The 22,934-nt window shown below is 34.7% G+C and overlaps 1 protein-coding gene across 1 annotated transcript; it reads right to left on the bottom strand.

Moving 5' to 3' along the window:
• Positions 1-1,339: 1,339 nt before the first annotated feature.
• Positions 1,340-20,000, bottom strand: LOC114686437 (vomeronasal type-2 receptor 116-like). Its single transcript, XM_028861114.1, has 6 exons — positions 19,801-20,000; positions 7,964-8,243; positions 6,789-7,595; positions 5,856-6,080; positions 5,323-5,446; positions 1,340-2,259 (listed from the first exon to the last, which is right to left on the bottom strand). Exons 1-6 carry the CDS (start codon positions 19,995-19,997, stop codon positions 1,340-1,342), a joined length of 2,553 nt encoding a protein of 850 aa, XP_028716947.1. The 5' UTR covers positions 19,998-20,000.
• Between the last annotated feature and the right edge of the window lie 2,934 nt (positions 20,001-22,934).

The raw sequence follows: 22,934 nt of genomic DNA, 5'->3' as shown, positions 1-22,934 counted from the left end.
TTTCTGGGAGCAGTCAGCTTCAATTCATAGATGAATGATGAACAATCTCATAGAGAACATTTTTAAATTTATTTATTTTTGAGAATGTCATTAATCAGTGTAACAGAATCATATCTACTTGCTTCTCCATACAATATTCCACTCATCAAAAGAGAACCTTTTCCCAAATTGTTGACTGTTGATTTTTATAACACAGTATGCTCAATTAGTGATGGTAACATGTGCATGAGTTTGGGGCCATTTATTAGAATTTTTACAAAATACACAACCTCAAAAGAACTTTTCCTCCCATAGCCACTATCAATTGCCTATGGCTCATCAGTGTGCTGGGATGGGTTCCTAAAGAAGATCTACTGAGTCTTTGCCAGTATTTTCACTTGTTTGTTCTTGTGGAGATTGTGTCAAGTAAGCAGAAATACAATAGAAACATCTTGTTATAAAGATGACTTTCCTGAACTACTTACCTGTTGTCTCTTAAATCCTTCTGCCATCTATTTAAAGATTTCCCTAAGCCATGATGATGAAAGGATTTGGTTAGATGTCCTATTTAGGTCAGGGCACTTTGTCTGTTCTTAGGACTTCAAACTATTATAATTTTCTCCCTTGACTTCTATTACATGAATAATCTTATATGACCAAGTTTGAGAGCAGCTTAGGTCTCCAGATATATGCATAAATATTAAAAAAGGCATTTGATACTGTGATAAGTTTGTCACTTAGCAAACTAACAATAGACTGTTATACTTGAGCTCTTTTCCATTTCCAGCTCTGAGATATTCAACAGCCTTACAAATTAAGACATGAAATATCTTACTATTGTTCAAGCTTCAAGTGAAGTCAGAAAGCATTTAGCATCATATACCTCCTGGCATCATTATTTGTATTATCCCATGGTCTGGTCTATATCCTTACATAAAACATAATTTACTTTTTTGTAGCTTTCTTTACAGTCCTAGATAAATATGGATTGTTTCATAGTTAAATATATTTTGAATATACACTTTTTCCCAAAATTTTGGGAATGTAAAGATAACAAATAATTAGTAGTGGAATACTGCAGTCAAATGAAATAATGTAAAATTTTCTATGCCAGTCCTCAGATACAACACAATTCAATAATAAACAACAACAAAAAGCAGAATTACACAAGTAAAAATGACTTATTATAATGTTTGATTTAATAGAACTGAAATTCAGATTTTGTGTTTAAATTTTATTATGCATTTTATTTTGTACATGTTTCCATAAGATCAAACTTCTTACTTTGACATATTTGCTTAGCAGATAGGATGCTTGTGATATTGTAGGCATGTATTGTATAGGGAATAAGTTATTATATTTAATGGATATTTTCATTTTTAGAATGTGTTTTGGTGATTTTATGAAAAGAATTTTCCTGTGGTTTGAACAAAATAATGTAGCACTTTGGGGCAAAGATGCAAAAAAGTAGCCCTGCACTTGAGGCCAAGATACAGAAAATCTCCACAGCTACTGTAGCCTTGCCTTTGGTGCTTTGGTAGACAGGAAGGAAGGTAATCCAGACACTGCAGAACAACATCATGCTGAATGTCAGGAACTTGGCTTCATTGAATGTGTCAGGCAGATTTCTGGCCAGGAAAGCTACAGTAAAGCTTGCCAGGGAAAGTGAGCCCAAATATCCCAGGACACAGTAGAAGGCAATAACTGAACCTTTGTTGCAGACAATCAAAATATGGCCATGTTCAGCATGTACATCCTCATCAACAAATGGAGGAGAAGTTCCCATCCAGATTCCACAAATAATCAGTTGGAATACAGTGCAGATGGGAATGATGAAGTTAGGTGCACCTGATGCCAGGAACCATCTCATTCTTCTATCTGGAACAGTGACTTTGAATGCTAGTACCACAGTAATTGTCTTAGCCAAGACAGAAGATGCTGCCACAGTGAAAATAACTGAAAATGTTGTCTGCTGCAAGATACAGGTGGCCACATGGGGATGGCCAATATAGAGCAAGGGACAGAGAAAACAAAATATGAGGGAGATGAGGAGGACATAGGTGAGAACTCGGTTATTGGCCTTAACTATGGGTGTATCTTGATGTTTCAAAAAGATAGCTAGTACAATAGCTGTAAGAGAAGAGAAACACAGAGCCAAGCCAACCAGACACATTCCCAAGGGGTCTTCATAAGCGAGAAAGGTCACAACTTTTTTGAGGCAGTGAGTTCGTTTTGCATTGCTGTACTGATCATCTCGACACTTCACACAATCGTCCATGTCTAGTATAGGAAGGGAAGTAATTTGAGTTTTAATTTTTCCCTAGTACTCATTAAACATGACACATTAATGAATTAGGAAGTCATAGCTAAATTTTATTTACATCTTTTGTTATATGGAAACTAAATATCTTTGATGCATAGGATTTAATTCTATTTCTGTTGCCTTTCATCTTAATGCAAAGGATTTTTTATATTTATCTTACTTACCCGTCAACATTTAAAAAATCAATAATACACTTTTAAATAATGTTCACATAACCACAGTAACCAACCTTGGATTGAATCATTCATGAAAAAAGACATTTGTTATTCATAGTTTTTTGTACTATATACAAAACATGAACTGATAATGAGCTAGTTCACTGCATATTATAATTAATCTATCAGCAACAAATTAGATCCCACACATAAATGACCTTATGGGGCACTTTGGATATCAAATTCTACTCAGTCCATATCTTAGAACCCACATGTACGATATTATGATTACAATATTATACCTAACATTGTTCAAAATATTTGTGCTTACACACATATTAGTAAACTCTTGTCCCCTTATCAAGGACTCTTATCATTGAGGCTACTAGGGAAAAATAACAGCCCCTTAAAATGTAGACTTGTGCCACCAAGTACAATGGGTACATCTATTATAATACTCTGCCACTTAATGGCTCAGGAAAAAAAATGCAGAAGATGGAAAGACTGTAAGAGCTAGGGCATCAGGGAACTTGATGTGAGTCAGTATCTCCTATAAATGTCACAAGCTACAGCCATAAAGTCACACCAACATGATTGCTTAAAATTCAGGTGAATACAAAAACAATAGATGTGGCAAAGTGAATGGGGAAAAGACCATCAGGCCACAATGCTAGAAAGAGTGTTACAGGCATCAAAGAGCGGAAGGAAATGTCTTTCCCAGAGTAAAGCACACCAACTAATTATTTTTGGAAAACAAAATGGTCAGCCCTGAAAACATACAAGTAATATTGCACAGACTGAAGAGTTTGAATTTAGAAATATATCTACATACTCCTACACATAAAACAAATACACATACCAACAATTAATGAGAAAAGAGGCTATAGATTTGAAAGAGATTCTGGGGATCTTTATTGGAGGTGTTTAAGGAATGATAGGGAATGGCGAGTGATATAATTGTATTATGATATCAAAAATAAAAAAGAGAAGAAACAGAAAAAATATCCAGCACTATCAAGGAATGAAGAAACAACATGAACAAATTCCCATCTAAATTCTCTACATGTCAAAAACATCCCATTTAGTTTTGGGCTTCAATGTTTGAACTTAGTTGTGCACATAATCTGCAAATTTTAAAAATTTCTATGATGTTTGGCCGTGCAATACTCCCAAGGTTACAGTATTTATTGAGAAAACACCTAAATCTAGATAATATTCTAAATCTCAATGGCATGATTTTGAAAGATAGTACTAGATGATGCTGACAATTTGTGATTTATACCTCAACATATTTCTTTTTATTCCATTTTCTTTGACACAACAGACCAGACTGAAAAGTGATGTTTCCATTTCAGCACTGAGTCTATCCATCAAAAAGTTTCTATTTGGCTTCAGTTTTTCAGTCCTCTCTGATATTGCTAAGGAGTGTCATCTAAACTATTTATTAGGAGCATTATAATGCTTTAATTTTTAATATTCTTTTAAAATTAATTATAAAGTATCCTATTTATTTCATTGTATGGAAAATATATTCTTCTCCTGTACAATACACCCTTACCATAGTTTCCCCTTTGTCCACTCCTCTCATGCTTTTTTAAGTAAGTGAAGGGGAATTAAAAAATCGAGTATAGAATCTTTGTAGTTAACCAACACAAAAGTCAATATTTGATCAGTTAATTTGGAATATATATATATATATATATATGTATATATATATATATATATATATATGTATATATACATATATATGTATGTGTGTGTGTATCACTTGAACTAAATAATTTTTATTTTCTTTTTGTGCATTATTCTATTCAAGTAGTTTACTTTCTCACATTATACACTGGGTTTTGTATTCAAATATGTTTATTATTTTAGTGTAATTTTTAAAATCCTGCACTATAATTTTTTTATAATCCTCAAGTTTAACTCATGTAGAATCATTTACATGATGTTCTGGCTCTAAGTGAAACTGTCAGTTAACTATTTAGCTATTTCTTATCACTACTACACTTATTAATTCTACCTTTCTGTTATCTCATACACTACCAAATTGATGTTTTCAGTTTCTGTACCTCAAATTGGATTAATCGCCCTCTTTAATTAAAAAAGTCTCTGCCGGGCGGTGGTGGTGCACGCCTTTAATCCCAGCACTCGGGAGGCAGGGCCAAGCGAATCTCTGTGAGTTCGAGGCCAGTCTGGGCTACCAAGTGAGCTCCAGGAAAGGCACAAAGCTATGCAGAGAAACCCTGTCTTGAAAAACCAAAAAAAAAAGTCTCTTTGATTTACTTGTTATGAATATTATAATAAACTATTTAATTCAGAGTTCAATATTATGGCATCCAAACTCACCTATGAAATACAGTAAAACTGAAAATACAAGCTACCAATGATAATGTTTCTATATTAATATATTCTACATTTCTACATAGCATGATCTACATTTGCACACAGTACAAATAAGAGTGTTTCTAAAACATGGTACAATGCTACTGAACATCTACTCCTCCTCAGAAAAACTGGGAAGGGCGAACTAGGAACATATGTATGTACACTGTATAAGGATAAAATCAAGTGAAAGATAGATACAACTTATTACAAAATGCTGACTATTAGGATGAAGATGAGTTGCCATAGTAACCGTTAGTGCTCTAAAGTAATGTGCAGGAGAAAATATTACATTCATGATTTCTAGAATAATGACACAAAAATGCAGTTTAAAAGACAGAGTATATTATTTCAAATAGCAGTGATACTTATACTTTCAACTTCTTAGTGAGATTCATCTCTTCCATTTTCCCAAAGGACTGTTTGAGAACTATGTAAATATGAGATAATATAAGAAATCTGTTGATATAATTTCCTTACTTGTCATGTTGGAAATTTTATTGTCTGGACATGGATTACAATCAAAACAACAGACAGCCTTCCCTTTCTGAGGGGATTTTCTGTGTCCTAGACTGCAGGGTCTACTGCATACAGAAGGTGGAATCTGAGGAAAATCAGATAAATTTTAGACACGGTTTAATGAGAGTTGCAAAAGCTGCAGTGATTCACAACATGGAAGCACTGAAAATTCTCTTTTTAAACACATATGTTACAAAGTAAAAATCCATTGGTTTTTATGACAAATATTATGAATGTATGGTGATTTAAGTATTGTGAAGCCCACAGAGGGGAGAGAGGGAGAGAGATTGAGATAGATAGATAGATAGATAGAGAAAGAGAGAGAGAGAGAGAGAGAGAGAGAGAGAGAGAGAGAGAGAGAGAGAGAGAGAATATAGAGGGTGGAAGTGAGTCAATAAATGAATAAATGTCAAAACCTTTTATCCCAAAGATGAAGCATGCTGTTTTAGAATATTTGTGCTACATGCAAATCATTTGAGTTAAGACCAAATTACCTGTCTTAAATCTGTGGCCCACTCTATCATTTCATCAGATATGTACAATTGTTGATTGCTTGGAAAATGTCCAGAAAACTTTCCTATTTTCACTTTAAGTCCAAAGTGGTTAAAATCTGTGATATAGAAAATGTCATACTCTGTATCCTGTTTTGTCTTTTGGTTCATATTCACCAGATCTCCAGGAGTATTAACAAATTGTATGTTCTTCAAATAAGAAAATATCTAAAACACATTTGTTATTTTAGTTTTAACTATACCTATACAGTAGGACAGAAAATATGAATTTTATAATGCTGGTAATTTTCATTTGCCTCTCCTAAAATATAACTTTATTAGAAGTACTCAGTAGTAAATAAAAGAAATTACATACAAACCTAAAGTTCACTACACTTTAAAGTTAGATTTTTCTCACTGGTGTTGATACTCTAACATGTGCATCCTAAATTATATGCTCATAGATCAGAGATGAATTCTCTACTTCTTCCTGGCAATATTGTTATTTGATCATAACCTAGGTAACTGTGTTCCATAATAGTTCAAAAAGTAGCAGTATTATTAGTATTAACTGAAATCTACTTATTCCAATGAGGAGCAACTTTTTGATCATATAACTAAATTCATTTTCTCATCATGTAAGAATTCACAAGAAAATATTTTCCTTCCAAATTTTAAAAACATAAGATTAATGTTTGTGTTTGAAATATTCTGGACAAAATTTCTTCCCTTAGAATGTAAAAGGCAGACTTGTGCCAGTATCATCTGTAATAAAATTTATGACACTAACATGATCTTCATCATATGCACTGAAATTGTTCAGAATTATAGGCATCTGGAAGAAAAGTTTGTAGTTTGCCTACATTTAGAAAACTATGGTTCCCTTCAACAAAGTCATATCTATGACATACAGGCTGTTCAATGCAAGAATAATACCTTCCATGAGTCCAATTCCAGTCCTTTCCCAGCATTCTCTGACCATATGTCTACTTGTTGCAGAAGCATCTCATGGAGTGAGTGGGCCACAGCATACACAGCATTGTATAAGTTATAACTTGAGTCACTCATGGACATTCCAAACTGGTGCCTAAACAACCAGTTTAATAAATTTGTGGTAGAACAATTTTTCAGTTTCTTACAATTAGATGATGACAAAGAACAATTAAAATAAATCCACCATAGTCTAACCAATGAAATTTCATTACTGTAATTTGAAGGGTGCACTCTTTGCATAAATTGTTTAAAACCAGATATCTCAGAATTCTGATGTGAATAAATGAGAGTTCCATGGGGTGAGTTAAGCAAGAAATCTCCTTTAATTGTGATTCTATCAAATTGTGACATACTGACCCAGATTCTGTTAAATGTTACAGATTTCCATAGTATAAAGTTCAATTGAACAGTAGAGTCTTTGTCTCCATAAACAATCACAACTCTTGCTGAAGACATCATGATCTGGTTAAAGTACTTCTCAGCCATTTTAAGGAATGACAAATTTCCATGGATGATAATACTCACAAATGCTAAACAGACAATGTTCCTTTGCATCTCCTCTCTCAATTCAGAAAGAAACTGAAGTCCATGGTCTTCATCTGAAACGATTACTCCCACCCAGTTCCATCTGAAGTGAACCAGTAGGGACACCATGGCTAGTGGTAGAGATGTGTCCTTGGGAGACATCTGGTAGAGATGAGGAAATTGTTCATGGACATTCAGGAGAGGTTGAAAATAACCATAGTAGAGCTAGAGGACATAGAACATAAGCATAAATGAAGAAGATATAATAAATAATGTTTGGTCTAAGACCTACATGTACTAAGCAAATGCTGGGGGTGTTAGAAAATGTGAATTCTTATCCTCATTATTAAAATCTCATTTCTTGTGATTGTCTAAAAACTACAAATACACTAAATTTTCTGGTTAAATATTTCAGACTTCTGCTGTCTTTTTGTGATAAAGTTGTTATGTTTTATGCTGAAAGTATCTGACCTTCTATTTTTGATAGAACTGAATAGATATAAACTCAGTCTCTGCCTTTTAAACTTTTTGGTACTCAGAAAGTCAACTTGAAGGAGAAAGTATTTCATTAAAATTATCCCACCTCAACTCACCTCTGGAGTTCTAGACATGTACTGGAATGGTCCAAAATTTGCAGAAACTCCCCATGTGGGTCCTGTAAGTACAATTAAATATTTTCTCTGATTTTTGCAGTAGTAGTTAGGAAAGTTTTCACTTCTTTTTGGAGATAGACCATATTTATTCTTCTCCTCCATCATGTTACATTTGATGTTAACTAGCAGAGAAATGTTTGGTAAAATAAGACGGTTCCTATTGATTTCTTCCATGGCAAAATAAAGAGAGAAAATCAAGTGGACATTCTTTGGTGTCATCCTGAAAACAGAGCACACTATTCATGAGAGATTAGGTTCCAGCATGACAATTTTAAATCACACTCAATGTAAGAATTGCACTGATTTTTTGTCTGTCTTTGTCTCTTTAGTAGGTCACATAAGTACTATTTCTTTGATGTATGAGGATGTGATACCTTTGAGAGAATATTAGGATTCTCAAGGCTTTTTTGGTGTGTGTGTGTTGGGGGGGTGGATTTCATACCAATGTGATTGATTCTTTTACTTTGAATTTTCTTAAAGTTCCAGCCTATTTTCTGTAACCATCATAAAATGTATGCATGCCATCAGGGACTAGAAAATATTGTACTGGCTACCATTGAATCTGTTCATGCCATCATCTTGTACTTCTAACATTGAACATATGTGGAAAATAAATGGGTATTATCTGCTATCTCCAATGCTATACTTTTATACACAGGCATCACTGGACAAAGATATTTTTTGGTAAGGATATGAAGACTGGGTACACCAACTTCCTGTGTCAAGAGCTCTGAAAAGGCTGAAGGATTCATAGGTAATGCAAATAGCATAATAATTCTTATACTCCCTCTTTCCTTTCACATTCTTTCTTAATTTCATTTTGTATTTGAGGATGTCCAATATTTAGTGATATAAGACTGTATATAACTATACCTGCTTCCAGTGAGGAATGAATTACCTTCTCTTTATGTGGACCCTTAGCCTGTTCTGATGCCTTTCAACCTCTATACTCAGCTTTGTATTACAGAACAGGTCTTGCATAGAGTTGTTTTAGACTTGTCCTGTTATGTCCTGTGTAATACACTTACTTTAGCGTCTCTCTTTCATTGAGTTATTTTGATAGAATGTAAATGTGTTGATACATTTATATAGAGTTTGATCTTATTTAACATTAACATCTCATTTCAGTGTGTTTGTTGTTTATGAGTATTTTAGATATTGCCTCATTCTGAGAGCTGCTGGTATCAATGGTTTTACTAGAAGCTCAAGTATATACAGCAGATGGCAATTCATAGTTCAGGTGTCATCTCACCAGATCAATAATTCTCTGATGGCAGAACCTCTTCAGACGCAGCTTAAAGGGCCACAGACTCTGGACATTGTTGCTTCTGTCTGTAATTTCACTTGTGCATAAATAGCTATGGTATCTCCCCAATACCTAAAATGTAATGTGTAATCTCAACTGATGTGTATATGTAATCTCTTGATTCCATCTCAATATTATGGGCACATATATCTGTGGATGGTCAGGAAGATGGCTTCTCATTAAGTTGTATAATTTAAATATACAGAAAATATATTAGGATATGCTGCATAAAAAGATTATTATTCTACAAGGTTTATAAATCTTTTAGGACCTGTTTTTTTTTTTATCACTAGCAAGACTGACCTAAAAAACAGCAATTTCTTCTCAGTTCTAAGAGGAGCCACATACTTTTGGCTGATTTTTGGCCTCAGATCAAATTCAAACTAGACTGAATGTTTCTGGAAATGGACCATAAGTTAAACATCATAGATATGCACAAAGAGAGAGTTACAGAAGTCTAACCAAGGTTATTCATCACAAAGTAAACTAAAATAATATCCTAGTTTCTCTAGTCAGGCCTCATTGATCACAGAGTCCAGCATTTACTCCCTACTACATTCTTTGGTAATTAACACTTTTACAAACTCCTAACCTCAATATATAAATAAAACTAAACTTTCAGCTAAGTAATTGTTTATTGTTTAAGTCCCAAATAACAAGTAACAATTAACCAAGTCACAAAGGAAACAGCTTTATGTGGAAAAAAAAATCAAAATTAGGAAGGGCTACAGAAAATGGTCTGGCTTCACAGCCTTCTATATAGAATTACAAGTCCTTTTCTTATGATTGGGGGTTACAAAGAGGATAATGATATAGATATATAGGATATAGATACGATAGGATAAAAGGGCAGATTGTCAAACCTACTTTTAAAGAGCAACAACTTGTTTAAAATGTTTTACATTGGTATAGATTTTAGTCCATAGATACAAGTTTAACCTTAATTTTGTTATACAGTATATATATATATATATATATATATATATATATATATATATATATGTATGTTTGAGGTATTATGTTTATGTAACTCATTTAGATTGTAAAGGATAATTAAGAAATACAGATTAATAATTAGTCGTCTATGATAGTCAAACTTGTAACATGTTAGTTAAGTTTTCTAGGTATACATAGATATATTTCAGAGAGATAGGTAATCTTCAAATACTTCAAAGACTTACAGAATATGAAATTTAAAATGTTTTAAAAATTCAGACTTTCAAGCCGGGTGGTGGTGGCGCACGCCTTTAATCCCAGCACTCGGGAGGCAGAGCCAGGCGGATCTCTGTGAGTTCGAGGCCAGCCTGGGCTACCAAGTGAGTCCCAGGAAAGGCGCAAAGCTACACAGAGAAACCCTGTCTCGAAAAATCAAAAAAAAAAAAATTCAGACTTTCTAGACAATGAGACATGTCTGCTCCTGGCAGTACCGATTTACTTCAGAGAGAAGGATGAACATCAAAGACACTCCATATGGAATTTATCTTCACCTTGGCAAAAATAGCCATTTGGGTAATAAACTGTTCTTTCCTGGACTGCTTGGTTGACTGGACATGCAGGACCCATAGAAAGGTGACCACTGAACTTTGCTTGACAAAATGGTCCTTCAAGTTCCTGCTTCACAGAGGAAAGTGCCAGACATTCTACAGGACACTGAGAAAAATGACTGAGGGGCCTCAACTTTACAAAGCAACATTAGGTGACTGGCCAGGCTGCCAGCTGTCTCTGTCTATCCTGCAAGACTACCGAAATTGTTTTCATCCTTCTCCTGTTTCTCAGGTAATAGTATATCCTTCTGAGGTCTTTGATGTAGTTGAAGCTAGATAGTTACAATTTTCCTTAGTTATGACAAAAGATAAGTTAGATATAAAACCTTAAACTCACAAATATAAGATAGATAGGATGTCTTCTTTAATTTTGCCAAATAGAAATAGACTAGACATTATTAATAGACTAAACAGTATAACTATAATTCTTGCTTGATAATTATTTTGTTATCTGTAATTTTACTATGTGAAAGTTAAAACCTTCCTTTTTGAAACAAAAAGAAAAGGGGAAATGCTTTGGATATTGCTCTGTATAAATGAAATGCTGATTGGCCAGTAGCTGGGAGGAAGCATAGGCAAGACAAGCAGAGAGGGGAATTCTGGAAAGTGGAAGGCTGAGTCAGAGAGATGCTGCCAGCCACTGTCATGAGAAGATCTTAAGATACCAGTATGCCATGAGCCACGTGGCAACTTATAGAATAATAGAAATGGATTAATTTAAGATATAAGAACAGTTAACAAGAAGCCTGAGCCATTAGGCCAAACAGTTTAAAAACTATAAACGTCTGTGTGTTTATTTTATAAGTCTGATGTCAGACTGCCAGGGCTTGGCAGGACCCTGAGAGAAACTCTCTAGCTCCAGGACAAAGAAACATATTTTTACATTTGCGACCTAAGCATAGTCATAGTAAATGGATCTGCTATGACCTTCAGATGCAGATTTTGTAACTTTCCTTTTTATTGCAAAAAGCCTCTAGTTAAACATGTATATAGCTGTGTACGACAAAGAGAGCAAGAGAATTGCAACTTGAGATAGATTTGAAGCTGTGGAGAAATAAAGAGCATGACCCTCATATCCTATATATGAGTCTGCTTCCCTCAAATAGATAGAGACTTATTCCTAAAGACCCTCAGATAAAAAAAAAAGTTTTTTAAAATCCCACTAGTCTGAAGGCATTCTATTTACAACCCTAGAGCAGTTCTAGGAGCTGGATTCACAAGTTGTGTTAGCATGATCCATATTTTCTGTATTGCTTTGTGACTAAATACATGTTCAAGTAACTAGACATGACATGGGCTGTGAAGCTAGCATGGAATTGATTGAATGATTATTTTTCTCATAATTTCTTCATGTTTGTGTTTGAATCTTTTTCTTTAGCTTTGTCATATTCTTTTATTTCTTACAATTATCTCTTTCAGAAAGACTTGAAGTTAAGTCACATTATCGAGGCCCTTGCCATTCCACTGGAGATGGGTATGCATTGTTAAAATTGAATTCTCCCACACCTATGGATATCTATTTTATGATAAAGAGGCCAGAAATACACTGTGCAAAACTAAACATCTTTAATAAATGGTGCTAGCCAAACTGAATGGATGCATGGAGAACACAAATTTATCTATACCTATCACCCAGCACAAAACTCAAATTCAAGTGGATAGAAGACCTCAGTTTAAGACCAGATATGCTAGAGCTCTTAAAAGAGAAAATTGAGGAATAGTCTTGTACTCATGGTTTCCATGAAAGTTTTTTTTTTTTCTGAACAGAACACTGATAGCAAAGGTACCAAAATGGCGATATGTAAATGAGACCTCATGAAACTGAAAACCTTTTGTATGGCAAAACAACAACAACAATAACAACAACAACAAACCAAAAACCTACCACCATTAGGATAGAGTGGCAGACTGGAAAATGAGAAAAGATCCTTACTTATCAGGGTACCTATATTAAATGTACTTTGAAAGTTTATCCAACTATATACAGTATGGCCAACATCAATCAAACAAATTCTAGTTTATGCTGCAAGAATGCATACTAATGGGAAGACTCACCCATTGCTTGTGGGAATGCAAACCTGTAGAGCCTTATGAAGATTAATGCAGTATTTCCTCAGGAATCTTGGTATAGATCTACTTCAAGATCCAGATATCTGACCTGTCTTAGTCAGGGTTTCTAATGCTGCAGTGGAACACCATGACCAAGAAGGAAACTAATAGAGAAAGAGTATATTTGTCATATACTTCCATATCCCTGTTCATGAAAGAAGAAAGTCAGGACACAACACCAATAGTGTAAGAAACTGGAGAAAGGAGCTGTTGAAGAAGCCATAGAGGGGTACTACTTATTGGCTTTCTTCTCATGGTTTGTTCAGCCTGCTTTCTTATAGACCCAGGACTACGAGTCCAGAGATGGCACAACTCACAATGGGCTGGGCCCTCCCACAACAATCCCTAATTAAGAAAATGTTCCACAGACATGCCCACAACCAATATCATGGAGATACTATCTTAACTGAGTGTACCTCATCTTAGATGACTTTAGCTTGTGTCTAGTTGACATAAATTTTTAGCATTCCACTCTTGTTCATACACCCAAAAGACTCTGCTTCCTACTATAGAGATATTTTTTGCCTGTGTTCATAGGATGGAAATCTAAAATAGTGTAACATTCCTAACATGCATTTATGAAGGCAACCTGAATGAAACTGAGAAATACCAGTTGAGATCAAGCAGCAAATATACAGACAGGACTTATAAACACAGGGAGCTTATAGCACCAAGAATGGGTTACATTTTATTGAATAGTTAGCCAATCAGCCCCAAAAGGACTTTCCAATAGCACAGGCTGCTACCAAGGCTATAGGCTCCTCTTTTTAAACTGGGGATAAGGCCCTATGGCTGAAGATGACACCTACACAACTGAGTAAAAATGAAGAAATCAAGTTGTTGTTGCCTTCCTAGAGTGTTTATGTCTGCTAACTACTGCTCATAGTACTCAAAGTTCTCTGAAAAACAAGAAAGGTAAACACAAACCTAAACATCTACAATGGTGACTGCCTGCAAGATGTGCTAGTGAAACAGTGGCATGAAGCTGATGGGAGTAACCAAATAATAAATGACTTGGTTTAGGTCCATTCCAAGGGATCAAATATATGTCTGACACTGCAATGCTGGCTAAGAACCTCACAAAAGATAGGACAGGGACCTAGGGGGAAAAACCAAAGACCATTGCTCTGGTAAAGGACATAAAATGAATGCTAATTTCATTCAAACATGGTGATTGACGTGTTCCTTACTCAGACATTGTCAGAAAAGTTTCTTCCTCCAGAGTATATAGATATATATACCAAGATCCACGGCTGTACAGTGTACATAGAATGAGAGACCTTGCACAACTTTTACATGTGATGTCTCCAACAAATGCACCAACACATCCCACAGAGCTGAAGAAACTCCATGGCAGAAGAGGTGGAAAGATTTGTAAGAGCTAGAGTGGATTGAGAACACAAAATAAATATGGTATACTATGCTCAGGACTAATGCACATGACCTCACAGAAGCTTAGGCGGCATACACAAGACCTGCTCACATCAGTGTCAGATGGAGTCCATTGCTCAGTGGAAAAACTATCCTAAATTCAGAAAGTATCTCCTATCAATATCTACTTGCAAACAGAAATTTAGTTCTCTTGAAAAGAGTGTCCCTGGGGACACAAACCACCATTTGGGGCTGGCCCAAAGGGCAGTAAATGGCCAAACGAATATAAACTCAATGGTATCTGTGCGACTTCATTGTATAATAATATATTTTTCATGACTTTAAAATTATTTATCCTTAAGATCCTTTGGATTTGTATTATGTCTTCCAGTTTTGTGTTTTTATGGGATTCCTGTACGTAAGAATGTGTGTCTCTTATTATCTATTTGTGTATCTCATTCTTTTTATTTCTTCTGTTTGATGATTGTGTTACCCATTTGATTTGTTATATGTTTCATCTTATTTTCTAACTCTTATTTAGAAGATTCTTTGTTTTCCATCAAGAGAAAGAAAGGGTATGGTTTCAGAGAGGAGGGGCAGTGCAGAGGATCTCAGAGGAGTTGGGGGTGTGAAACCTATAATCAGAATATAATGCATGAAAATGATTTTTCAATAAAAAATACAGGGGATATAAGTTTGATCCGTGTTGTAATGTAGATAGCCCTGGGAAAATATCATATTAGGTTAAAAAAGCAGATTATCTCATTCATGTGAAAAGCCCAACTGGAACTTTATAGGATAGAATGTAGATTCAGGAATATGTAGAAATAAGGGGAAAAATGTTGACAGCTGAGCAGTACATTATTCATAATTCCTTGTGAAATGTTCTATATATTTTGAACATGACTGTGGGGATGGATGCACACATCTGTACTTCATTTCACTCATTCTTTTAAACAAGTAGACTATAAAATGTATCGTAACAGAAACAAAAACAAAAGGCTTAAACAAATTACCTATTTTAGATTTGTGTTTTTCCCCTTTGGAATCATAGGTCAATTTAAATTAACAATTTTATTATTTAATAATTTTATATTGAGAGTTTTCTATATAAAATCTTCAAAGGTTTATTGCTTTATTTCAAAAAGTATCCATTGCTACCTTGTGCCATCATCAATGATGCTACATTTTTTCATCTGCTTGGGATGCCTCTACTTATCAGTTGTTATTTTTCTTTTTAACCTTAAAAATCCTGGAGTTTATCAGATAAGGTTTTCCTCTGGGATGCAGGACACTATCTATGAAAGTGAAGTGGCATTGTGAACTTTATAACTTAAATGTTCTAATGAGTCACAAGCCCCCTACCATTCTGTAAAATATCACTATATTTAGAAAAAAGAAAGAAACTTACTCCAATGTTTTCTTCACACAGATGACTAGAAACTAAAACAATATTGGCAATTGATAAATAACTGAAAGATGGAGGCCAGTTTTTAATTTTTTTTAAAGTTTATCGCACTTTGATGGTTAAACATTTTCCAGTGGAAGCCATTTTTTCAAGAGAAATTGGACGGTACATTTTAGACCTGTGATGCATTAAAAGAAGTGAGACAAAGTAGGGTGGTTGGAGAAAGTGGCATGGATCTTAGGAAGTTGTTGGAAGGTTGGAAATATGATCATAACACATTTCATTCAACCCTCAACTTAGTAATAAATTTTAGATATGTAACACAGTTGGTGTAGTTATGTGAGAAAATAAGTGAATCCTTCCTGCATTGTTCAGGAAAGCTCACAGTTTTGGAGATTGAACTCAATCTGAATGGAGATTGATTGATTGCTTTGGTTACCTCTCATCACTATACATCCATATGGGAAATATGTATGACTAGAACATTTTCAGCATGGTTTGGACAAATAGTAGAAAATTATAGGCAAAATTGTGATCCTAACTCCAGTGGAGGGAGTTAGTTTCCTGTTATATACAAACAATGCTAACATGAAGATCATGATATACAGTTCAAGCATTTGTGTATCCCTCACATTTAGTCTCCAACAACTTTAGAAATATACAGAATATATACATATAATAACCTTACTTTCCTCTCTTATGTCAATCAAATTCCAGCTTATAAAGAATAATAGATACCACAAGAAGAATCCTTTTCTCAGTCATAAATTCTCATTATGAATGTCAACAGAGGAATTGGAGTATTTGAAATTTTGCTTGTTAAATGACACATCTAAATGCTCATTCAAATAAGTGTTGTAAAATGACCAGGAACTGTATAAACAAACAATACTACTGACAAATTACATCTGATGACAGCTATGATGATCCATAGAATTTAGCGAATTAATGGAACATACTATTCATTTTCTACATTAAAGTGTATACATATACAATAAATTTATATTAAATTTTCTAACGCCACAAAGTAAGTTCCAGATGTTCTACAAAGCACATGAAAACAAATCACTGGACTACCACTTCTCCTCTATGTTCACTGTGATGGTATAGGACATTAGTAGTAATAGTGTGACAAAATATGTATGATATTGTAATTTCCATTAAAATTCGTGTGCTGCTTTCCTTATCCATGCTATTCACATAGAGCTAAACAATAACCTTAAAGATTTTACTAATAGATACATAGGCAGAATGTCTCTTTGTAATACCAATTTATAGTTCCACAGAAGAGTCTTATTTGAGATGATGAATATGTGTTTAGTTTTGCTGAATCTCATTCATCCTGGCCATGTTTCAGAATTTCATATTTTATTCACAATGGTCTAAATTATATATTTATTTATTCAGATAATAAACCATGTAGGTGCATAAATAATCACATATTTTACTTCTGTAAATTCATTTGCTTTACAAATGTGATATCTTTGTTTCTAATCATGGTAGAACCATGTAAACAATGCTTAGAAAATCATATCGAATAGCCATAAAAGAAAAACTGCTGTTTAATCACAATACAGAAAGAGAAACATACATTAATCTGGAAACATGTTTGCTATATAATAAATAAGACTTAATAGCTATTAAGATACAAAATATCTTGTCTGTAATAAGGATATAAGTATATGAAGAAAATTCAGGATATGGTCAGAACCATTGTTTAAGAAGTGAGGCATTTATGCCTCCATGAGAAAGTTTCTATACTAATCAATTACTTTGTATTAGTAAAAATCCAGACAAAGGAATCTAGGAAGAAGACATTTGCCTTGCCATTTTCTTCATTAATCATCATAAATTAAGAGAAATTAAAACATTTCTCTGGACCATGCTCATCTTGTGTCATGTAAATATATAAGCATAGATGTAGAATGATTATGCAATTTCAAGTTCCAGAATTTCAGACATAAAATTCCCCATCATCTTAAAATAGGAGGTCACATCACTGAGGCATATTAATTCATTAGCTGGTGAAATTTGAGTGAGTGAAATGAATTAAAAACATCCTGTCCATGACTTTCAAGGCACAGCCTGCCTGCAATGTGGAGACAATCATAGGTTTATGGAAGACATGATATAGGTATTGGTGAACATTTTTTAGTTCAAATTCTACTCAAATTGCCTCATTTTTCCTCATTTGTATCTGATCATTTGGATGTCTGGGTCATCTTCTCCATATTCCGTATTACCATGAAAATTATTTTATAACTATTATATGATCACTTGCTCATTGCTCTAAATTCTCCTTGAAACCTAAGGATATTTTTGATAAACAGATGAATGATCAACACATAGTAAAACACTTTGTTTTACTTCTTCTATGGTTTTTAAATTCTTCTGAAATTTTTCTATTTTGTAATACAGCCACAAACTTTCTTCTCTGTGTAGAATTTCATACTAAGATATGATATCAAAAACTGAACATAACCTTTATCTAAAACTAAAAACTGTGATAATTCTCAAACATATACAATGCCACACCTAGAGATGTGTTTTTACCCAAATTTAGAATGTTATTTTTGATAGCTTCCCTATCAAACTCCAAGAGACATTGTACCAATTCTGTCAGCTGAAATATCAATCAGTAACCTCATTGATGAAGGAAAATTATGGTCAAAAATATAAAACAATTATTGTGTAGTGTACTCATTCTTGCAATAAACAAATTTATTTTATATAATTAGGGAATGGGGAGAAAGAGATTCAAATGTGGAATAAAATTAATAAATGAAAGCATATTCAGCAAAATGAAATATGCAATTTGTAATCAATAAATGGGCTTCATCCCTGAGAAATTTGGATGAATTTATTACCTTAGTACTTCTCTCTCAACTGTTAGCAGGTACCACAGACAACACATTATATTCTAGCACATCTAAAGTAAAATAGTAAATCATTGCTTGAAGCGGTACCATCTATTCTAGCGATGAACAAACTGACTACTGGGGCACTCTAATGGAATGATTCATGTGGTTCTAACCTAGAACTTTGAAAGAAGTTCTGACATTGTTTATTCAACAAAAATGATGAATGTGCATATGTAACCGACTGTAGAGGAAAAGGTGGCATAAAACTATAATAGGGAATAGATATGGTTTTTCCACACCTGATTTCAGCAGCAGGAATCAAAGAACACAACAGCTGTAAAATTATGACAAATATGTTATTTGAATAATATCTCCCCACCTTTTTAATATATTTAACTAAAAGTCAGGGCAAATATACCAAGGTCCACTGTATAGGAATTTGGCATTTTGTGCTCATGAAAACACACACACACATACACACACACACACACACACACACAAACTGTAGCAGGCAAAAGAAAGACCACTTTATTGTAGCCTCTATGAAATAAACTAAGAGCAGTGTTTAGTTCTATGTTTTTTTAGGAACATCACATGACACCAATTGGGAATTTTCATATTAATGGATTTTCTCTAAAAGCAAAGTTGATAGCATGGATCATTCATTCAGCTTCCTGTCTAGAATCTGTGACTTGAGAAATACAAAAAAGTTAGCAGGGTGGTGGTGGCACACGCCTTTAATCCCAGCACTCGGGGGCAGAGGCAGTCTGATATCTGTGAGTTGGAGGCCAGCCTGGGCTACAGAATGAGTTCCAGGTTCCAGGACAGATCCAAAGCTACAAAGAGAAACCCTGTCTCAAAAAAACCAGATATATATATATATATATATATATATATATATATATATATATATATATATATATATATATAGAGAGAGAGAGAGAGAGAGAGAGAGAGAGAGAGAGAGAAGGAGAGAGAAATACAAAAAAGTTAACCCCTATACCATAAGAAACAGGACAATAACTTTCATTAAATATGAAAGAAATTTGGTTAATGTCCTAAAAGAGGGAGGACAAGACAGAAAGACGACACACAGAATAATGGTCTAACTATCCGCAGCCCTAGAATGTATCATCTACCATGATAAACAAAAATTACTTTGTGAAAGAGCCACTTACTGCTTATCAAGATTCCCACTGAAATAATCATTTTTCATGTTTCCATGTTCTGTATAAATGAAAAAGGAACAATCAATGTCTTTATCTCCTTCTGGGTTTTCCTTGTCTTTTACTCTGAAAAAGCACACAGGGTCAGTCAAACTGCAGAGAATTAAGGCAGGCTTCAGGACCAGGAAGACAAAGATCAAAGACAACATCTTTGTAATGTAGCTGAGAAGAGAGCCTGAGCAAAGTGCAGCATGAAGTGTCATGGAGAAGCCCGTGTATCAATTATGCATGAACCCATCCATGTGACTCTTTTTATTATTCAAGTTACTGCAAGGAGTGAAGTACTTTTCAAAAAGTAATTTTTTTTATTACACTGTTTGTCTCTGTGGGTTTCATAATCACTCTCTGGCCTGTGGCTCTGTGTATGAGTCCCTAATTCCAGGGGATAACTAAAAGATAATAATTTCATTTATGATAATTCTTCTGCTCCATATCCCTTATGATTAGATCTATGTAATTGGACATGAAGCTCACAGACACAATTCCTTTTAGGCAAATTTCCTAACAAGCTCTGATTATCATTGGTAGTAGTTGACTTGGATCACATCAGATATTACAGATGAATTTTGTATCAAAAACAGTTCTTCTTAGACAGAGCTTATTACAGACATACAGGAAATATGATCTGCAATGTTCATGATAGGAAGAAGTATCTTTGCTGTCTGTTTGTATTGAGGAGGTTCTTTGCCTGCTTGAATGCTGTTTTGTCTGTCTGTCTGAGAAGCTTGTGCATGGCAAAGGACAATGCCATTCAGACCATGCAGTAGCCTTCAGAATGAGAAAGAGGAAACACAAATGGCTGAGAAACACTTAAGGAAAAGTTCACCATCATTAGCAGTCATATCATTACAAATCCAGTCTACACTGAGATTTCATCTTACACCTGTCAAAATGGCAAAGATCCACAACACAAAGGAAAGTAGAGCTGGCAGGAATGTGAAGTAAGAGCATTCATACATTGCAGATAGGAGTGCAAAACCACAGAGTCACTATGAAAATCAGTGTGGCAGCTTGTCTAGAAGATAGCAATCAATCCACCTCAAGATCTAGCTAGACTGGGCAGTGGTGGCACACGCCTTTAATCCCAGCACTTGGGAGGCAGAGCCAGGCTGATCTCTGTGAATTCGAGGCCAGCCTGGGCTACCAAGTGAGCTCCAGGAAAGGCGCAAAGCTACACAAAGAAACCCTGTCTCGAAAAACCAAAAAAAAAAAAAAAAAGATCTAGCTAAACCATGCTTGGGCATATATCCAAAGGATGTTTATCCTACCACTGAAACACTTGCTCATCTATGTTCCTTGTTTCTCCATTAATAGTCAGAATTTAAAAACCATCATAGATTCTCATAAACAGAAGAATAGATAAAGAAAAGTGGAACATTTCTACAATGGAGTACTCAGCTGATAAAATAGTGACATCATGAACTTGGAAGGAAAATGAGTGGAATGAGAAAAAAATATACCAAGTGAGGTATTCTAGAATCAGAGATATAAATATTGCATATATTTGCTTATATGTGGATATTAGCTGTGAAGTCATTGATAACAATGCTAAAATTGATGGAACCACAGGGAGTATGCACATGATAGGGGACTGGAGGGATTAGTTAGATCTCATTAGAAAAGTAATATTGAATAGACAATTAGGGATGGCTGAGTGTAGTAGGCTAGAATGGGAGAATCAAGTGGGGAAAGGAAGGGGGAAGAGGTTATGGGAGAGAATATGGAGAGAAATATCTAAAATCAAGGGCCATTTGAAGGTTAGTATAGAACCCTATTACAGTTTAAACTTCCTCAAATACATATGTACATAAAGGTATTTTAATGAAATTGTCAATATTACAGTACACAGAGTGTAGACAGAATTCTAAAGAGTCTTAGTAAATAAGAAACATGGAGCCAAATACAGAGTTAAATAGCCAAAGAGATCAGAGAGTCAAAACTACCTTATCTTTTTTTTTCTTTTTTTTTTTGAGACAGGGTTTCTCTGTGTAGCTTTGTGCCTTTCCTGGAACTCACTCTGTAGACCAGTCTAGTCTCCAACTCATAGAGATCTGCTTGCCTCTGACTCCTGAGTGCTGGGATTTAAGGGAGTGTGCCACCAGTGCCCAGCACAACTACTTTATCTTACCACCTTGCTGTCATGCTGTTATAGCTTCCCCACAGAGAGAGTTTCTTTCTGCCTGACTTGTGTTTTTAGTACCTTTCTCTGATGCCTTTTCATTGGCTCTAAACCCAACCATATGACTTCCTCGTCACTACCTTTCTATACAGATCTCCAGGTCTCTATGGTTGGTAATGGGATTAAAGGCTCTTCTCACCAGGTTTGGCTGTGTCCTTGACCACACAGAGTCTCTGCCTGCCAAGTGATCAATTAAAGGCATGGGCTTCCACCGCCTGACTGCTATTGCTGGCTCACTATGTCCTCTGATCTCCAGGAACTTTATTTATTAACATACAAATAAAATCACATTTCAGCACAAATAAAGTATCCCCATAACAGAGTCCCAACTGCTCATCTTTTTTTTTCTCCAAATGAAGCTTTTTTTGTACCTGGATTGGGTTACTTCTAATTGAGTTGTTGGCCAAAAGTGACCCACTGGGATCCAGAAAAAACCAGGATGTTGCTAAGAGTAAAGATTGCTCTCCACAAACTGACACCAAGGTTCCATTGCTGAAGAGGGCACCTACAGAACTCATTGAAGATGGAGACATCAAGCTAGTCCCTACATAGAGGCTTTTCTCCCATGTTCCAGTGTATTTGTTATAGGAGCTACTCTGTAAGCTCATAAAAGAAAAATGTAAACACTTGGCCAACTACAAACCTTATACACACAATGCTATACTGCCTGAAATATAAGCTGGGGCAATGGTGACAAAAAGCTAGTACCAACAGATAACTAATTTTACTTAAGGCACACTCCACAAGAGAGAACTTACCGTACACTGCTTACATGCTCAAGACCCTGAGTCTAGATAACACAGATACATTGGATAAAATTAAGTAATACAATTTATGAAAAGAAAAAAGTAAGTGATAAGATGGCTCCTAATTATATTCTGCTATCTTAAAAACCAGTGTCTCTTTT

Source organism: Peromyscus leucopus, chromosome 1 (genome assembly GCF_004664715.2).
Source record: "Peromyscus leucopus breed LL Stock chromosome 1, UCI_PerLeu_2.1, whole genome shotgun sequence".
Taxonomy (NCBI): Eukaryota; Metazoa; Chordata; class Mammalia; order Rodentia; family Cricetidae; genus Peromyscus; species Peromyscus leucopus.
Note: the sequence above shows the minus strand (reverse complement) of the source record. Positions and strands in the feature narration are given on the sequence as shown.